The 21,051-nt window shown below is 35.3% G+C and overlaps 1 protein-coding gene across 1 annotated transcript in view; it reads right to left on the bottom strand.

Annotated features, from left to right (window-relative positions):
- Positions 1-13,793, bottom strand: part of LOC124642798 (paired box protein Pax-5) — a 61,243-nt gene extending 47,450 nt beyond the window's left edge. The window contains exons 1-2 of the mRNA XM_047181453.1: positions 13,304-13,793; positions 12,635-12,691 (exon numbers count right to left, since the gene is read on the bottom strand). Coding sequence (XP_047037409.1) covers positions 12,635-12,691; positions 13,304-13,466 — 220 coding nt within the window. The 5' untranslated portion in view covers positions 13,467-13,793. The remainder of the gene's footprint in view (positions 1-12,634; positions 12,692-13,303) is intronic.
- Between the last annotated feature and the right edge of the window lie 7,258 nt (positions 13,794-21,051).

The following is a 21,051-nucleotide window of genomic DNA, read 5'->3' as shown; positions in this document are numbered from 1 at the left end:
GCATTTATAATAATTATACAAGAATCCAAAAATTTACTAAGTAATCTACTATTTTTTTCAAATCAAATAGAAAAAAGTATGAAGCTCTGAGCATTGAAATAAATTAATCAACATTGCAATCTGCAAATAGCTAACAAATATATTTTAGAAGAGTACCTAGGTAAACGATCTTTCTCGTGTTAATCCGTGTCTTAACCATAAAATTACAATTGAAGAAACCCAATTACATGTAGATAAAATTAGTGATTGACTCCATCCGGTCATTGGTTTTGAGGATTTTAGTGCAACGATTTAGTTATTTATGTATATTTTTAGGTTTTTAGGTCTGGTTTTATGTAGTAGGATATCTGTCCGGTTTTTTTTTACGAAAATAGGTACGGAACTCTTTTGAGTTTCGGCACAGAAACTGGAGCCATCTCTTCTACATTACCTATAAAGTTGTTTCTCAGCTAAGAAGCCTATAGTACCTATTAGAGATAAAACAATTGAAAGTATGGGTACCATTTTTTTGTGTATAATTTTAAAGTCACTATTAGAAATGTGAATGTGAATTCACAATTAAATATTAATTCGCAACTGATATCCTTATCAAATCTAAGCACTTAGTGTCGTTACTATCTCCCCCTCAACTCAACTATCTGTAACCAGAAGTGATAAGTATAGCAATATTGTACTTTTTAAATGTCACGGTAATCTGAAATGTAATATATTAATAATAAGGGCATCTGAGGCGGATGACGGGGAGTAGCGACCCCGCGGGGCTATATATCCGAGTGCTCCAGGGAGAGTATACTGTCCCCCATCTCCGGCTTGCCGGAGTGAAGCATGACGGGGGATAGATCTCCCGCCTCTTGGCTTGCCTTCATCGGCCGGTCAGAGTGGAGTCGCTAGAGCAAGGTTAGTCCTGCTCGGAGGGTAGGTGCCTCGTGGTAAGTGGCGAGTGGGCCGGTGATGCTGGACCCACAGGGAGCGCGTGATCTGCGTTTAAAGTCCGCCGAGGTATCCTCACCCTTCTCAGCCGCTCATGTCCCTGTTGCCCTCTTGTTGCTTTTCAGTGACTGATTCCCGGGGGCCCAGTAAGTGAGTTGGCGAGTCTCCACCTGCCATTTTAACATGTATTTATTACATTGTCATCGGCAGGTGCCATCGTTCCCGTAGTTTTCCCATTCCTAGTACATTAGCATCCCATACAATAGCCCAAGTAGTTTTCATCCATATTTAGCAATAGTTTAGCACAGAACCGGGGATTGTCCTTGGGTACATTTCTATAGTGTATACAGGGATAATCGTCGGTTTTGTGTCACCATTTCATTAAAGTTGTCTCAAAAGGGCTTCAGCGTGTTGGCTTCGGCCCCACGTTTCCTCCCAAAAATCCGGGACTCTATAGTCCCGAGGTCTGGTAGAGACATACAAGAATAATGTTATTCAGTGGCTTATCTTAATCTCAAAAATTAATTAACAAGTCAAATCATTTACAAAATTGGTTCGGTAGATCCAAACATTACCTACGTCGTACAATCGTCACAAACTCATAGATACATGTTTTTTTTATATTAGCATACATACATACTTAGATAACAACTGAACCTATTTTTAACAAAGTTAGCTAATACAAAGGCCTATTGATAATATATTAATTAGTACAACCTATTGTAAGGCCATGTCGGCTAATGCAAGCGATTGTATATTTGACAAATTGATTTTACCTATGTTGTGTAAGAGAAGTTAGACTATGATTATTATGAACTTTCCACATTTTGCACGACTGTCTTAAAAATATTATAATCAGGCTTACCAAATGGTGGATAGAGTAGATCAGATAGGCAGTAGCTACGTGGAAAATTCAATTTTGGTAGGAGAACATAAGGAATTTCATAAAGTGGAGTTCATAAGGTTAGTACATAAAGGGAGTACATAAGGGGAATACAAGTTATTAAAGTCAAAGTCTAGTCAGTCGTAGCCCACGGTCAAGGCCCAAAGCCCAAGGCCCATCCTAGCTCTATCCTGTTAGACGGGAAACCGACCCCAACATTACGGAAAAGGTTAGGTAGGTCATGATTTCTCAAAAACATTGTAGAGACAAAGTCAAAGTTTTTTATTTAATATTGGTAGACTTATCACATGGTCCTCACAAAAAGTCATCTATATAGAAATATGCAAAAGTGGTAGACTTTGTATTTTTGTCAATTATGTACCTAACTGTGTTATTACAGCGTTGTTTAGTGAAAAGGCTAGCTATTTGATTGAATGGCTATTTCAACCATTTGCCTGTGCCTCTAATATGGCACAGTTATTTTGTGTCCTTATTCAATATAATCTATTTTTATGTGACAGATTATTTTGACGAAGTCTATAGTTTTTGTATGTGAACTATCCTGATCTAATTCGAGTGAATTATGGTGTTTCATGTATAGGATCTTACGGTTCATTAGGCAAAATAGATAATAGATACATTACTGGTAGAGTTTCTTATATAATTAGAGAAATACCAAGATATATAAACATCAGACTGATGATTACCTATATTTAAATTGAGAATGTGTTTTTCGAATTTTCACGCCAACACTACCTACTGAACCGATTTATATATAGTTTGGTACACAAGTAGTCAAAGCCTAAGAAAAGACATAGGTGCCTGCTTCTGCTACAGATTCTAGGTTTGTTCCTTGCTCATTCACGCAAAAACTACTGAACACAGTTTGATGAAACTTGGTTGTAATAAACACTCAACATCAAAATTACGTTTTTTTTTCAGATTTGAAGTAAATATGTGTCTGTAACTTACCTAAGCAGCTTAGGTAAGTTACATATTTACTTCTTAAATAATGTTTAAATTGTTGCTATGTAACTAAGAACAGCCTTCATTCGTCCAAAAACAATCACATCGGTTCAATTAGAAATAAACAAAAAAAACAAACCTCTATGTTTCGAAAATCAACCTTACAGCTGTTAAAATAAGGTTGACTTTTAAAAGTAATATCCGTGTCTACAGTACTCATTAATATCTTTGTCACCAGACATATAAGAATGAACCGTATTTGAAGGTAGTTTAAGGAGAATGAACCTTGGATAAAGAAAATAAGGCTTATATTGCCTTGTGTTGGTATGACCAAACGATCGGATCATCTTTTAAACTTGGCTGCTGAAAGGAAAGAGGCATAAGTGGTAATTTCAGTTTTTTGAGTTTGCAATTTTTAACGACATTTTTAGATAGTTATTTGTATGGGGTTATTTATACCCAAAAAGTAGAAATGTACTGAGATCTATATCACCTGGATCCCGTGAACAGTTATAGCTAGACAGTTAGAATTTGCACTGTGACATTTATTTCGCTATAACGGAAAAAAAAGACTATATACCTAATCTAAAAAGATACAATAAACGGGAAAACCATTTTTTATTACCTACTTACTTATAAAGCCTGAAAAAGACTCAGCTAATCATCTCCAAAGTATATCCCTATGTTGATCGTCTGATATCACTATACTTATCCCACCAGAATATTTACAATTCAACACAAAACCATTAACCATTTCGACATAATCGGATGAAAGCTCCAAAAATCTTATTCCATACATATCACTCTTTACCAAATGCTCAAAAGTTGAAAAAATAAAAATAATTGATTCAATGTGTCATTCAAAAATACATCTTAACCCTCGACGATAAGGTAGAATTCATAATGTCTCAATACAAATTTAGGCCTTTCTGTCAATGTTTCATCAGTTTTTACATACAATCGAATTTGGACCTTACCGCCATAGACATAAGATGGGAATTTCAGGGATGTTTGAAGGAGATAAAACGTTTTGACTTTGAATTATCAATTAGTGTGCGCGGACAAATTTATTCTGATTGGCTGCTGTCAAAATTCGAACAAGGCGGTTCTAATCGAGCGGAACGTGGTTTATATGGTTGTCTCTTTCGCACGGAAGATTTTGGGTTACTGTGAGTGTATGGTCAGTTTTTGGTGGGGTTCTGTAGGTTATTTTTTAATTTTACTTGTATGAACTTATATGGTTCCTATTTGTGAATGAGACGACTTATTTTGGTAGATGCTTGGTCTGACAATTAGTTTTAAATAACATTTATTTATTTCCTCAAATCACTTTCTTTACCACAAATGAGTATTCTAGCATTTGATTGAAATTGCTGATGTCCACACCCAATTTTTCAAGAAAGCCTGAGCAAGAAGACCTGTGGGCTACTTTTTTTCCAGGAACGCGAAGTTGTTCCCATAGAATGTGTATAAAACTGAGAGAAACTAGTGTACACACTGATAATTATGAATAATTTAATTTGTTTTCCTCAACAATAAAACCTAGCCTTTTATCATGATGATATATGCCCTTTTTACTACCCACTACTTACTGGTTAAAAGCCCGTTCCCATACAAAAGTACTATTGATAAGAAAAATAAGCTGTTAATTGATAAAACTAACCTGTAAAAATATAATAAAATCCTAGTAATATCCATAACAAAACTCACCATCAATTCCACTCAATAAAAATAATATCAAACAACAAAAAAAAACTAAAAACCCGACAATTTGTCTAAGAACATTAAACTTCCGTCGACAGGTCGCGGGTTCGGTTCCCGGCGCGGAACTAATTGCGATGACTTGACACTGCAACCGGTTCTGTGAGGCTATGGTAAGATTGTGAGAAAGTTATGTTTAACTTTTGGTTTAGGGTTGTGGTTTAACCACGTGGTGGATTTAAAATTATCAAAATATAAAAATCTATTTCCAGGATACATTGGCCCCATTGATACCTTTAAAAATAATTGTATTATATAACTTATAAAACATGGCAGTAAATAGAAACTTAAATCTGTGTATATTTCACTTTAATATTTACCACTTATAATTGGTATACTTATGTAAAAATTTTGTACGCCAATTACAGCCAAAACATGTATGGATCAGATTTTATGTAATCTCAACACCTTATGCTAACAATAAGTAGGTACCTCTGTTTTTGTAAACATATAAATTTGAACGAAATAAATAATCTGTTATCTTTTGTAATGTATATTTAATTAAATCATTGTCATCATCTGCCTGCCTTTTTCCCAACTATGTTGTGGTCGGCTTCCAGTCTAACCAGATGCAGCTGAGTACCAGTGCTTTACAAGTCAAGAGCAACTGCCTGTCTAGCCTTCTCAACCCAGTTACCCAGGCAACCAAATACCCCTTGGTAAGACTGACATAATTCATCATCATCATCTCAGTCATAGGGCGTCCACTGCTAAACCATAGGCCTCCCCCTTAGATCTCCACAGATACCTGTTGGAAGCGACCTGCATCCAGCGTCTTCCGGCAACCTTTATAAGGTCGTCTGTCTACCTTGTTGGTGGATGTCCTACGCTGCGCTTGCTAGTCCGTGGTCTCCACTCCAGCACTTTTCGACCCCATCTGCCATCCGCTCTGCGAGCAATATGGCCTGCCCATTGCCACTTCAACTTGCTAATCCGGTGGGCTTTAGTTCGTCTACGGATCTCCTCATTTCGGATTCGATCACGTAGAGAATCACCGAGCATAGCCCTCTCCATAGCTCGTTGAGCGACTTTGAGCTTTTAGATGAGGCCGATAGTGAGAGACCACGTTTCGGTGCCGTAAGTCATCACTGGTAACACACACTGGTTGACGACTTTCGTCTTGAGGCACTGAGGTATGTCGGACGAAACTAATCAATGTAGGTCTACTCAATTATTAATATTTAAAATCCTAAAAATAAATCACAACTACGTAATACCAATACCAATTCTCTGAACGGAAATTGGTGAGGGACCACATCTCCCCTCTCCCTGAGACGTGCGCGCGCATGTAACGAACACCTCGCAGACCGCAGACTCTGCCACTTCCTTGGGAACTAGCTAGCTGGACGGACGTCTTTTTTGTTTTTTTAGACTGCTTTGGTTTGTTAGTAATGAGGGTTTTTGTTTGGTTGCTGATTCATCTATGCTTACTCAGAAGATTCATTTAGATTTTTGATGTACCAGACAGTTGTTAAATATTAATTCATGAAGATTTTACGTTTAATTAAAGTCAGCTTGTTAATCACGAATTCATGGGAGCTAAAGGAGTACTTCAACTAGCTCTATTACCTTATAAAAACTTTTCCACAGTAATACTCATTTCCTGAAAATTCTAGTCTAGACAACTAGCCAAAAGTTATGACTTGTTCTTCTCTAAGGTAAATATGTGGTCATATTGAATTTTACCAATGTCATAGTCGTTTTCCTGCAAAAGTCTACAGGTAATACGGGTAACATTTATAGATACAATTATTAGGTAGATTTGTAAAAGTCTAAAAAATACCTACCTGCGTATCGAATTTATAATGACTACTCAAAACTATAGATACACCCAATTAATTAATGACTTACTGATCAGTCAAGAATGAGTTTATCAATAAAAATCGATTGATAAACTTCAACTTAAACTTAAAAACATACCCGCAGGCGTCGCCGGGTAGAAACATCTGGTCGGTGATTTTTTGTCATCGTTTTGTTACTTTTTGTAACAAGTTTCGCTTTCAATCGGCGCGTGAGCTCTTTGCTGTTCACTTTTGTATGGCGTTTATTGAGATAAATCTGTTGAGATTCTTAGTAGAGAGCTTTAAGATTACTGCACGTGAAGTTAGAGATATAGTAGTCTTTATAAGGAATGAATGTGGTTAGAAGTTAATGTCATAGTACAATAATTCTTGGGTCACTGTCATTATCTGCTTAACCGAAGCCAGCAGATGAAACTTAGTATATAAATTACATGGATCTCTTCAACCCAGTTACCTCCAAACCAAAAACTTGGTGAGAGTGGTTATCAGACTTTCTGACTTTTGACTGCAAGTACCTATAATGTATTACATTGAATGACTACAGTGACACACCAAAGCCTTCGGAAACACGGAGGAACTCGTTACGTATGTCGTTGATCTGACCCTGGTTCGACCGCGACAACCATTGCTGAACTTTCTAGATGGTCACCCATCCACGGACCAACCGGATCAACCACTACTGAACTTTCCATCAACCCGGGCTGTTACGTAACCTCAAGCTCAGCTTACCCCATTAAAACATAACCAAGGTAAGCTCTACTTACCCCTTTAAAACATAGCCAAGATCCAAAATACCTCAATACAACCGAAGACCATTCATTGAAATTTCACTGTCGAACCACGTCTGCCACATAGCACGGTGAATGGGAGGTTTTTTGTCGCCAGTACACTTGACTAAATCGCTGTGAAATTAGTTGGGATGGACTGCGGCGTGTGCGCAGGGTGGGGCGCCAGTGTTAGCGGAGTTTTAAGGTAATAGCAATTTGGCGTACAGATACTTATGTTCTCTGTTTTGTTGGATTACATCCATCCATCTATACTAACATAGTGAAGTAGTAATGTTGGTGCTGAGGTAGTAGCGGATAAAGCTAGATTAGCTAAAATAAACCAAAATAGAGATCTTATTTATGTATGTCATAGGTTATTTGTTACTTTCCTTGATGTACGGAGGAAATCCTTAATCTTAGCTTTACTGTATACATGCGAATTTGATTGATAAGCTTTAGCCTGGAATTAAATATATTCTATAAATATAAAGCTGAAGAGTTTCTTAGTTAGTTTGCTTCTGCTAATCTCAAAAAACTATTAAATCGAATTAATAAACTTTTTTGTGAATCAGGCAGTCATTAAAATAAATAACACCACTAGATTTATTAAAATAAATAACACAACAGAGCTCACAACCTAACTTTCTGAGTTTGATGCAATCTAATTACATAACTTTCGATAGGTAAAAACTGTTTTATAGTTTTACCCAATTCGATAACCGATGTCAAAAGTCAGTTAATAAGCAATTCAAACAAAACTGAAATAATCAATTTAGAATTTTAAAAATCTTTTTTTTTTAGACTTGTAAATTGATTGCTTAATCAACATGATTTATTTATTTACATGGATATTTACAATACATATTTACAATAAATATCAAAAACTATCCTAGTAAATCTTGGTTTCCAATATACCAATATTAAAACAACCTTAAAATATCATAAAATTCCTTAATATTCCTACAACCCGCTACGCTTATAAACTCGCTCCGCTCACCGCTACCCCTCGAACCACACCCCACTGATATTTATACTCACACACACAAACAAAACAATACCGTGTGAACAACATTACATCTGTGTGAGTGCCATTGAAAAAACTGATCAATCCTTTACACTTTTTCCGTAATATCTTCGAGTTTGGAGACAGTTGGAAAGAGTTTCTTTTTAAATGTGTAGCTATAGGTTGGAAGCTTATTTCATTGATAATATTGTAGCCTCTTATGGTGAAGCTTTCGTCAACTAACTTTGCTACAATGAAGTAGTATACTTGTGCAAATATGTATGCCTGAACTGAAGTCATTAAATGACTGACTTCGGGGTGGCCAAGTTATTTTATAAGAACTGTAAGACCAACGCTACTACATCATACACAGCTTATCATCAGATGAGATGATAAACTGCTTACTGAATGCTGAAACTTGCTATAGGACCTAATAATCGCATCCGGCCGTGCTCTCGCTGTGGCGGCATATTGGGCTGACATAGTGTAGTCTCAATATATGACATGTCATCGACACGAAAGAAGAAGAAGATGATTTGATGATCAAACAAGTACCAATCACAAATAAGTTAAAAAAATGAAAAATTTCTACGAGTGTTAAATTATGTAGACAAAAGTATTTTAAAAAGCCTTTAAAAATACCTAACAAACAAAAAATTCAAAGAACATAACTTAAGAAACCGGCCGTCTCTTGTTTTTATTTAAATAAGTATTCAGTACTAGAATTATAAACAACCGTGATGACCAATTTCCCACTATGATATAAAACTTGCTATAATATTTAAAACGACGCAATTTCAGTTAAACCTTGTAATTTTATAGACGGACGTTAACGGATTAACTGGTTCATGCTTTTATTTAATATCGTTTATTTTGAGAAAGTATTCATAATCTTTCATCACGAAATTCTGAAATTAAGTATATTAGTAAGATTTTATATTTACGTTTCTATTTTTGCTAATTGCTTGTAAACTACTGGACCAATTTCCATGAAATTTTGCACAGAACTTGGCACTAACTTGATGCAAAATATAGGCTAGATAGCATAAATAAATTACTTTGCAATACGCGAGATATGGTCATAACTAAATTGCTTCATAAATTCAACTGAAAAACGAATAATTTAAACTGAAAACTCTCTATCAACGTGACAGGTGACAGGTCCATCTTTTTTCTAGTCTAGACAAAAAGTTAGACTGAAATCGAAGCGAGTCTAAGAAATTAAATGGAATTAGTTCTTTGAGAACATTTGTTACGAGTGCGGGACGGTGGGAATGCAAATAGCTAGACTGAGTTGTTACAGATTTATGTATTTTTAGAGAGTACCTAAAGGAAAAAAGTAGTAAGTTTCTTTTTATGGCAATTTCTGATGGGTACTTCTTTAAAAATTTACTCAGTGCATTTACAATTTGTTTTTATTTCATGTATTAAATGCAAAATAGGCGATCTATGTGAATAGATTCTTCTTTGAAGCGTCTTTCAGTCCACTAGCAACTTAACTTAAAGTGTACATGTTTTAAAGTATGTAAAATGTATTACAAGTTTTATGTAAATACTAGCTGTTGCCCGCAACTTCGTCTGCGTGGGCAATATAGAATAGTCAAAATACTACTTATCCCGTAGGTGCATTCTTTCACGTGACAGTATAATTAGGATTAGCACTTAGCAGTCGCATAGATTCATTGATCAAGGTTGTGTTGTGGATGTGACCATTTATCTAAACAAAAGAAGTAAAGTTTGTGACGTTGTGAATATCTCTGGATCTAGTCAGCCAATTTGGAAAATTATTACGTATGGTGCGTAAGTAATTTTCACAGGAAACAGCTATAATCTATGTCTATATGCTTTGAGTCTGACAAAGCTGTCATTTGTACATTTTCTGCAGCTGCTGCGACTAATCAGAAGCCAGAAAGTCTGTCAGTCTTACCATGGATATCGTCTTGTGTAGTTGACTGGATTGAAGATAGGTAGATAGGTAGTCGCTCCAAGCAAAATATTGGTACTCAAACAGATTCGGTGACTGGAAGCCAACACTAACATAGTTGGGGAATAGCTGGATGGATGATAAAATGAGTCATCATCATCAGCAGGCGCATAGGGTAGGATAGTTTCACTACTGGGGAGAAACACTTGTATGACGGGGATTTTCTGTGCACTTACTCACTATGATAAGGCTGACCCCACATTAGGCGTGCGTGATCCTCGGGCGTGTGAGTAGCGCGGGCGTCGCGAGCGCGCTGCGTGAACGTCGCGTTTTGCTGCCCTGCGGCCTGTGTGAAGAGTGCAAGCGACGCGCTCGCGGCGAGCACGCGGCGCTCGAGTTGCGTTCTTACCCCTTCGCCCGCTATCCCCGCCGCCCGCTAAACGCCTTAGCAGTTAAACGTCAAGGAGAGCGGCGCGTGCAAGCCGCGAGCGCGCTGCAAATGCCGCAGGGCAGCAAAACACGACGGTCACGCAACGCGCTCGCGACGCACGCGCGGCGCCCGCGCTACTCACACGCCCGAGGATCGCGCACGCCTAATGTGGTGGCCTAAGCTGGGACTCCACCGAAATGTTTGCATTAGTTCACGAATAGGCAAAATGTACGTATCGGTGCGAGTCCACTTCATGTGTTCGTACTTGAAACCTGCAGTTTTGCCAAGATTTTCAAAATGTACGCTCGCAATTTGCCATTTCTTGGTGGAGCCAGCAAATCAAAAGAAACATAAGTGTTCATGTATACTGTGCGTCACTACCGCACACCGGGAAAATGTCGCTATTGCGGAGGACGTTTATATACCATATTTTGTGTCACACGTAAACAGGACGACAGTAAGTATCCACCGAAATACTGTCAAAGATCTGATGAACAAACAAATCAGACCTGACTTGGTCACCTGGGGCCAATCAGAGCTCTATGAAGCGATCATACGCTTTGGCTCCTACTGTTATTGTGGTTTCTGAAAATTTAATCACCTCATTCAACGATGAATGTAATTCTGATGGTACTATTAAGAACACTTGCTTAGCGCAGAAGCTGACGTTAGCAGGTCAAGTCTTTTGACTTCTCGAATAGGATACCATTGGTTTTTGTGCAATGCACACCTGCAATGCATTCTGGATTAGGATAGGATATAGGTGGATAGGATTTGCAACAGAGAACAATTCTGTCTTTGTGATTAAATGACATCAAACGTAGTTTTATATAAAAGGTGTTTTTTTAGACTTGGCTCGGGTCTTACTGAGACTGTTCGTAATCGTGAACAGTGTATTTGCGATCAGAAGTTGAAAGTAAACTTGTCTCTGGTATGCGGCGCGTAATTTGTACGTTTTCAGACGCATAAAGCATTTTACGTGTGTATGGTATTAAATCGAGAAAGCTCCCATTTCTTATCTGCACTTTGTATCTGGGCTTGTTTTTAAAGCTACAGAATCCTACATTACCTACCTCACGCTTAGCAGCGCCTGCGAGAGATAGATCCTCATTTCTTCTAGGATTAACTTTACATATTTTGCATCAGAAAAAATAATTAAGGTCTACTTAATACTACTCACTCAAAGTAATTTGTTTTAAGGCCACCACATTAGTGGAAGATAAGCTAAACTATGTTTATGAAAAAATCCTGATATGAACTCCATCTGTAACTTTAAATGATAAGTAATTGTTCCACTAAAGTCATCATTTTTGACATATATCTGTTGAAATAATAATCCTCTATAAAGAATGTATGGTAATATTGTCATTTACCACCTCGCTCCTTTGACAAATTGATGATGTATTTTATTTACCACAGATGGAGCTACTTTAACCTTGGCTAAACAAAATTTTCATTTTTTTTTCTTCCGAAGTTACTTATAAAGGTGTGATTTTCTGTGTAAAGATTAATAATAGGCCGATCAACTAATATAAGTACAACATTCAAATGTACAGTTTTGACAAATAGATTGCGTGTCGTAATATTTTACATGTTGAATTCACAAAATTAATCATATCTTTTGATAGAGTGAATCGATTTCGATGAAACAAAAACTAAGTAATACCCCAAGTTACGTGGAATTTTTGTATATAAGCATTGTCTGCATTTAATTCGTAGATTTTACGTGAATCCCGAACAAACAAACAGATAAACAGACAAACAGACAAAAATTACAAAAATGATGGAAATGGGTTCTGTTAGTTATCCTTTAACATGCTGGCTATTTTTTTTGTCAATTTCTTCAATGTACAAAAATTACTTTTCTACAGATTTATTATATGTATAGATGTGCATATAATATGTGCACAATATGTAATTATATTAAAAAAAGAAAGTATACATTGTAGTTACAGCCTTAACATAGATACATGCCTACCTAAATTGGTTTTACGTTAAATTTATCAGCTTACAATTATCAATCCTAGTCCACTATCTAAGTCTTATTTTATTTTAAACACACACAGACTCATTAAACACTGCTTTATATGTATAATTCCTAGAATATAATTCCTCAACCTTCATCAATAAACATATATATATGAATATAAACAAGATGGCGCACTCACCGTCTCCGCTCTGGTTGCTGCTGTGCGCGTGATACTGCTCATCTGTAAAGTCGTACTCTACGTCAGATCAGACACGTCTGCTCTCAATAATAGTTTATCGAGGCTTTTAGAACATGATAAATTTACAAAAAAATATGTGCGTGAGATAATCACGCATAAACGTACACACATAATACAGTTCAAACTTGGAACCTCCTTTTAAGGCAGTCGGTTAAAAAATTGATTTAACTTGATTAAAAATGTTGATGACAAAAATTACATTCTGTTGCATTACAATCGAAATTGACAAATAATAGAGAAACGATGTACATAGTTTGTTTCAGTAAAAACATATGTATTAGGGTCAATCCCCACTGAAAGAGCAGCGGCCGGCAGCGGTCGGCAGCGGCCGTAAATGCAAGTGATTGAGCGCGAGCGCGGCGGGCCTCGCGGCGCCGCGCTACATTGTCCGCGCTCTTACGGCCGATGCCGGCCGCTGCTCTTTCAGTGGGAATTGACCCTTAGGTAAACAGCCTTTAATTTTACAAATTAGCACCTAGAGTTCGGACTTCACTAATTATTATTTTTTTGGCTAGGGAATCGAACCCTTTGACTTTAACTTTAATAGAAGTGTTTTTGCTTAAATGTAATAAAATAAAGAAAATTTCTGTTTACCATAGCTCTGCTCACCTCCGTTCCGATGGTCACTACTCATCAACTCCTGGCTTTGTAACGTTGGTGCATGTATCAACACCTTCTGCTGAGGACTGTGAGGATCCAGTCCTTCCACCTCCAGGAGTGGGGCATGTGGCTCATAAGAATGGACTACCAACTGCGGAGCGTGGAGATCCATCCTTAAAACATCACCCGTTAAGTCCAAAATTTTGGAAAGTTTTCACAATTTTTTTTCCACGAAAAATTATCACTATAATTTTTTTGATTGTCCAAAATGTTAATTTTTTATATTAAAAAATGTTCAATGTTTTTTTTTGTTAATGTGGCACTGTGATTTTATCGTTGCTTCCAAAGTTCGATGTCACCTCTATACGTTTATAACTCTGTATTTTTTTTCTATTGGCACTAACTTTTGTGACTAAAACCTAGATTAGGAAAGTGTTAGGAGAATTATTTAGGAGTATTTTAGTATTTAGTTTTAACTGTTTGACACTGTTGTCACATTGTTACGTGGACCTGTCGGCCTCACCGGAGTTTCTTGCGTATTTTCTGCCTTTTTATCATCTTTGTACCTGAAAAAAATAAGAAAATATTATTAATTAGTAGGAAAATATATTTCTTATAAGTTTATGCATTGTTTGGTTATTTTTTTTTATTAAAAAGTTTGTAAATGAAGTGAACTGATACAAATATATGCCTTTACTGAAATAAGTATGGTTTATCACTTAAAGTATAACTTAATAAAATTAAAATAATGTTTATTAACTAAAAGTAACTTTAAATTACATAGTTATCAGATCTTTGGAGTGAAATTATATTAAGTAAGGATGTTAGAGCAATGTTTTTATAAACTAAACTATGTCTCAACCTACAGTCTTACTTTAACTTCCATACGACCATTAAATAAGCCCCAATTTGACTTATCATATTACGTGACTCATTTCACCATCAACAACAGACTTTTCACAACACGACATTTTCCAACTTTTATCGAAGTTCCATACAAAAAAACTAGTAAATATAGCTACGTAACAAAACTACCGATTAACAGCACACACATATAAATCACTGGGCTTCCGTTTTGCAAATAAAATGTGTATCTCTATGTATTAAAACGACGGCTTCGTGCCCGGGTTTGCTATTGTTTCGTTTCGTTAGGGAGGTGGGAAATGAGAGCGGGTGGATATGGTATGATTATGAAAACACTCAAAATAAAGTTTAGAAAGTCGTATTTGTATTTGCAGATTTTTTGCAGAATAAAATAAATGTAAAATAGGTGTGTGTGAATGGTTTTTGACTCACTTTTGTGATCCACAAAAATAGTTATTTCACCCCAATATAAGTTTTATTCCTGTTTTGAGCCACGTTAGACGACAACCGCTTCAATTGCATTAGACAATCGATAGTGAAGTTAAATGAAGAATGTATTATAGCATTTTTATCTATATTCTTTATATGTAGATTCAGTTTTAAAAGCAAAATGATGTAAGGCAAAAACAATAACGTAACTTATATATGAAAAAGCTACTGTTAATTTGCCACATCCATTGCCAACTCTGTTCTTGTTTATTCCTAGCTCTATGGTCCAACATGGCGACTCGCGTTTCTCATTGCAAACGCTCCTACAGGATACCTTTTGTTGTAATACACTAATATTTTCACCGCGTTTGTTTCAATTTTAATATTCAAATGTTGGATTTCTTCTATTTTAGATATATTGTGGTATTTTGTTGGTTTCCGCATTCCTGTGTACTTGTAAAGGGTTAAATAGTATTTGCCGTTAAAGGAATTATAAATATTAGACATTATTGTCTAAATAAATATCAAAAGTAAACTCTATACACAGGTATTAATCTGCTCTAATATTTTTTAAATGATATATCATCATCCTCCGAGCCTTTTTCCCAATCATGTTGGGGTCGGCTTCCAGTCTAACCGGATTCAGCTGAGTACCAGTGCTTTACAAGAAGCGACTGCCTATCTGACCTCCTCAACCCAGTTACCCGGGCAACCCGATACCCCTTGGTTAGACTGGTGTCAGACTTACTTATTTTTTAAATGATATATGTTCTATTTTATTCACATAGATATTTACATACATATATTAACAACTAGCTTCCGCACAGCAGCTTCGCCCGCGTGGTGTGTTGATAAAAAGTAGCCTTTGTGTTAATCCAGGGTATCACCTATCTACATACCAAATTTCAATCAAATCGGTCCAGCCGTTTTTGCGTGATTGAATAACAAACATACATCCATACATTCTCACAAACTTTCACATTTATAATATAAGTAGGAAGTAGGATATAATATAAGTAGGATAAATATAAAAAACTTTCCTAGTAAAACAAAATTTTTAAATTGCTTAATTTCCAAAATTTCCGAAGTATATTTCAGTATTTTAATTTTCTTTGGAAGTCATTTTAATGACTTTTAGCCATTTTCCCCATTTCATTTCCAAAACCTTTTGTTTCTCACACAAAGTCAAAATTATAGTATTGTGGTTAAAATAAACGAGTTTCATTTAGGTATAACAACAGGTTTAGTGCTTAAAAATAAGGTTTTCGAAATTTATTTTGTATTTGCGTAACCCTCCTCTGATTTGTAAGAACGTGTGAGAAACTGACTCATTTTGTATTTCTTTGTTCTGAATAAAACAGAAGGATTCCAAGAAGCCAAGTAAGTAAGTATGGTGTTTATTGCTATCATTTAGTATAATTAACAAGTAAAAAAAACTGATTTTACAATTGCCTTTTACATCTGACATTCATTCAATAGCGAGTTATCAGTTATCGGTATCTGAAAAATATTGTTTAACATTTTGTCAGTTTTTGAATGGAAAATATGTTGAATCTTCATAATTCTGTAGACAGAAGTAAATTGATAACTGAATAATAGGGTAAGTACCTAAAATTCATATTTAGTCAAAAATGCAATAAATTAAGTAAATTAAAATGGGGACGATAAAAATCATGTGATCAACACGTTTGCCTAAATTAAATTTTTATAACAAAAAAAATTTTTTTCTTGATAAAATAATAATAATTTTCGAACCTACTGATGCTGGTTTTAAGCTGGTTTAAACTTGAAGGCAGTCTATCCGGCTGCCACAAAAAGGCGATGCGCGCGCGCAAGGCTATGGGAAATAATTTGACAATACAATACTCATACACACGTGGGTGTTCGTGGAGGGATGTGTCTGAAGATAGGTTTCATTTTAACGCATGGTAAAGTAGTATGTAATCTTTAATTAGAATCACTTTATGTAATTGCAATTTAATAGGTAGTATGCATGACTAAATTTTAATTTTTGAGCACTAAATTAAGGAGCCCTTATCTACCTACTCTAATTGCTCTTGACTAGTTGTTTCCAAACTAAAATGGCTAACTTTGTGAACTTGTATAAACTTTTTTTTTTTAATAAACTTGTAAGTACATATTTTTGTTGTTAAAAATATATGTTACTCATATTCTTCCTCCATTAAAGAAATATTCTAATTCATTAAGAAAAAATCCAATCATGCATATCTCAAGACTGATCCCCACACCTCGTGTGTATCGTCACTTCCCACAATTTATTCACAGGTATCCGACGATACTTATCTCATGTACGAAGTTATTTATTTGCTTATGTTTTACCTAATGAATCATTTGATGACGTCAATCGAGGATTTTGATGGTTTATTTTGTGTTAGAATTTATTTTTGGTAAATTTCTGTCAATACTTAGTAAAGTTAAGTGTTATTGGAAAACTTTTGGTTTTAAACTTGACCTAACGAATTATTGACCCTCAAAAAATAATCTTGAAATCCTTACTAATATTTAAATACAAAAGTAGCTCTGCCGATCTGTATGTCACACTTATACTCCAAAACTACTAAACTAAATTAAATGAACAAATACAGTCTACCTAAAACATGAAAATGTAGCCTATATCTTTTAACACGGTTGCGAGAAGTAGTTCTCCTAGGACGTGGGTAACAGCTTACGTATATTTTTTTACCTTTTGTTTTAACGACGTCAAAAATCATCAAATAATCCCGCTGTGGTATAGCAGCGGGGGAGTGTCAGACTCTTACTGACTAAAAACCGTCGTGTTCCCTCGGAGGCCTGTTATGTACCAGGGCCACGGTAACTCTTTCGAACAATCCCGCAGCCCCGGCAGGCCTTGGCCCTACTGGGCCCCGCTGGGGATAATTTTTGACCTTATTTCTCTCTTTTGGTTCTTCAAAAACAATCATAAAGTTTTTCTTACGATAACATATTATTATATTCGTAAGTATATCCGTAGAGGTGTCGACATGTCACGTTGTTTCCCACACAACAAATTGTCATGATTAACTTTTTATTTTAGCTGTGACTACCATTTGATTACATGTTGGGTTTTGTCAAGCTATTTTTGGACCTCCTAATTATTTTATAAGCTTTGATCGGTCTTTTATCCGGTTAGACTGGAAGCCGACTCCAACATAGTTGGGAAAAAGCTCTCGGAGGATGATGATGATGATCGGTCTTTTTTACGCTAGTTAAAGATTGAGGTGTTAAGAGAAAAAGAGTAAAATTGGATGCTGATGTGGGAAAAAAATTCTTGTTTTATTCCCAGGACATCATAACTGGTAGCTATGGGACTCATACACAAAGAACTCCAGAAAGGAACATTTTGGGTTTAGTCCGCGAGAGTCTAACAATCCCTGTATATCCTCTATATCAAGAAAATATGTCATTTAATGATTTACTTGTTGTGAAAACTACATACACAACTCATTATTTGCTTAGCCTTTTCCCAAACTATGTTGCAGTCGGCAGTCGCAAACAGCCGAGTACCAGTGCTTTACAAGAAGCGACTGCCTATCTGACCTCCTCAACCCAGTTACCCGGGTTACCCATCACCTAGTAAGATTGATTGTCAGATTTTGATTCTGACTACCAACTATTGCCAAAGATATTACAAAGCTATTCCTTTTAATTTTAAATGACGATACTAACAAATGTGTTAATGTACATATTATGTCCTTACAACACAAAATAAAATGACTCATAAAAATACGCGAAAATCCAATATGGCTGTCAAATATGGCGCCGAAATAACGAATGACGTACGCGCAAAAAACAGCGACATTGAACTGCTAGAATAATTGTTTAACACAACGAGACAAAGGTATATTTAATTATGAGTAGGGTGGCAAGCTTTTATATAGATACTCATTTTGTATAATTTCGATGTCGAGAAAGATTTGTTACATAAAAAAATCAAAAATGTGGGTTTTTTAAGGGTGGTTTTGTCCATAGACAAAAATGCAAGAATTTTAGATATTGTAGATAGTAATGAAATACTATTTTACTTAAAAATTATAAGAAAACTTTGTTTTTTACGAAAAATGGACTCAGTCTGTCCTGTAGGTATGTTGATCTCACGTTTGGCAGAATCGATCTTGATGCGATTTTCAAGATAGCGTATGTCAGTCACACTTCGGCAAAGATTTTAATATTGAATAAGTTTTTTTCAAAAAATTAAAACTTACCATGTAGTAAATGGTTTGAAGGATTTTACTTTTCAGGTGTTTCTCCTGTCTCTATATACTTATGAATCATATTCACCTACTAATAGGTTATTCGCTCTACACGTCCAGACACGTTTAGCAGTTACATACACCAATATACACATAAATCATTATGTATGTATGTATGCGTATAACACCACATAGAAAACTGAAGGACATGTTGCGATAAAATCGCTAAACCGTTCTCGAAACTCGTCAGTCATTTGTTATGCTGGGTTTTTTTTTTTGGTGCTTTGTTCCTAGTATATTTTAATTTAAAACTGTAGTTAAGTTTCAGTACGTTGTTTTAAGGATCTGAAAATACGAAGTTATCTTTCTTGAAAAGAAAATCGATAAAGATATATTTTAAATATTTAAAGTTCTGAAAACACAAATGTTCTTTATCACCATGAAGCTTTATAACAAAGTGACAAACAAGTTTAAGTGATTGGTATCTATACTTCTATACTAATATTATAAAGAGGAAAACTTTGTTTGTTTGTTTGGTTGTAATGGATAAACTCAAAAACTACTGGACCGATTATAAATATTCTTTCATCATTAGAAAGCTATATTATCTGCGAGTAACATAGGCTATATTTTATCCCGGTGCGGGCAGTAGCTCCCACGAGAAGCGGGTGAAACTGCGGGAAAACGGCTAGTATTTTATATATGCAAGTACTATCTTTTCAAAAATTGTATCTAATCATAATGAAAAACTATAGCAATTCCATTTACTATAACAATACCAATCGAATCGCTCCAATTTCTCCAAACTATTACTTAAACCTAACTTAAGTAACCCAAATACCTATTTCTAACCAAAAAAAAGTAAGCAAATTATATTTTTCGCAATACCCCACCAATTATCATTGGAGCGAGTCGTCAAAAAAATAAAGAATAAAAATATAAAAGTTGCCAGTTCAAAAATGACTTATTTTGTAAACAATGGTAATTTTCCGGTAGATTTGCTCCGACCCCCTGCGTAAGCGCAGCCTAGTGAAAAAATGGTAGTAATTGGTTTACCCTTTGTTCTACTAGGGTTTCTCGATTGGTAGTCACTTTTTTATTTTTTCTAATGTGGTGAAAGCTAAAGTAGTTTAAAGGTGTGGTTTGTGGTTAAACATGGCAATTGTTAATATTTTTAAAAATTATTAAGGAATATTTAGGTTTTTTTTTTATATTACATGATGATTAGTGTAGCTCATACAATATAATTTTAGCTTCGTTTATTTTCATTGAAATGTCCTCAGGGTACGAATAAGCGGCTAATATCGACGTCAGAGAGTTAGTATTTGAAAAAAAATATCAGCTAAACTCTTTCTGATTCATACCTATGTATTGACTGTTTTAAGCTAAACAGGTTCTGATTAAATTCAGGAAGAGAAAGCATTAAAAATAATTATAGTTCAAAAACAAATAGTAACAAATTCCCACCTATTTAGAAGTTAATTGGTAATTTCCACCCTCGTACAAAATTATACCATTTACCATATTTATTTTAAAGGGCTACCCTTAAATTCCTATGGTCACACCCTATATCGCGTGAGCATAAACGATTGTTATAATTAATAGGGGTGAGTTCAGAGTTCGATTCCCGTGTCGGTATTCAAATTTTTGTTTCCTGGATTTGCTAGTTTTTGGAATTTATTGATGTGATAAATCATTTAATGAAATTAAAGTGAACATTATGTGATAATGTATATTCGTGTGAGATTCTTCAGTGTTTATTATTTTCTTACATTTATCGTAAGTCTCTGTCTTTCTGCCATGCAAAAAAATACAGATACCTAGCTTTCCAATTTAAAAAAAAATGTAATTTAAGTTAGTTATTACTATGTTTATGAATAGTAGATAATTTCAGGAACTACTGAACTGTTTTTAGTATTTACATAAAGCTTAATTTTAGATATGGTTCAACCAGTTCACCACCACTATATTTTATAGACAAACAAAAATTCGGAAGTCAAACCCGCTTTTTTAAAACAATTTCTTCTGACATAATCCAAAAACCCAATAAAAGTCAAAGTAAAAGCATTTTTCCTTTCAAACCCATGACATAACATTACGTCATTGTTAAGGTGTTTCACACGGCCGCCCTAGACATTGCCGCGTGGGAACGCTCGTGTGAACTGGCACTTACATTGTGAATTTGTAGGTTAGTCTCGATAGCTTGTCTGTGGTCTGTTCGTGAAAAAATGTGTGTATGTGTGTGTGACCTAG

Source organism: Helicoverpa zea, chromosome 25, assembly GCF_022581195.2.
Source record: "Helicoverpa zea isolate HzStark_Cry1AcR chromosome 25, ilHelZeax1.1, whole genome shotgun sequence".
NCBI lineage: Eukaryota > Metazoa > Arthropoda > Insecta > Lepidoptera > Noctuidae > Helicoverpa > Helicoverpa zea.
The sequence above is the reverse complement of the archived record's forward strand: the minus strand, read 5'-3'. Positions and strand labels throughout refer to the sequence as shown.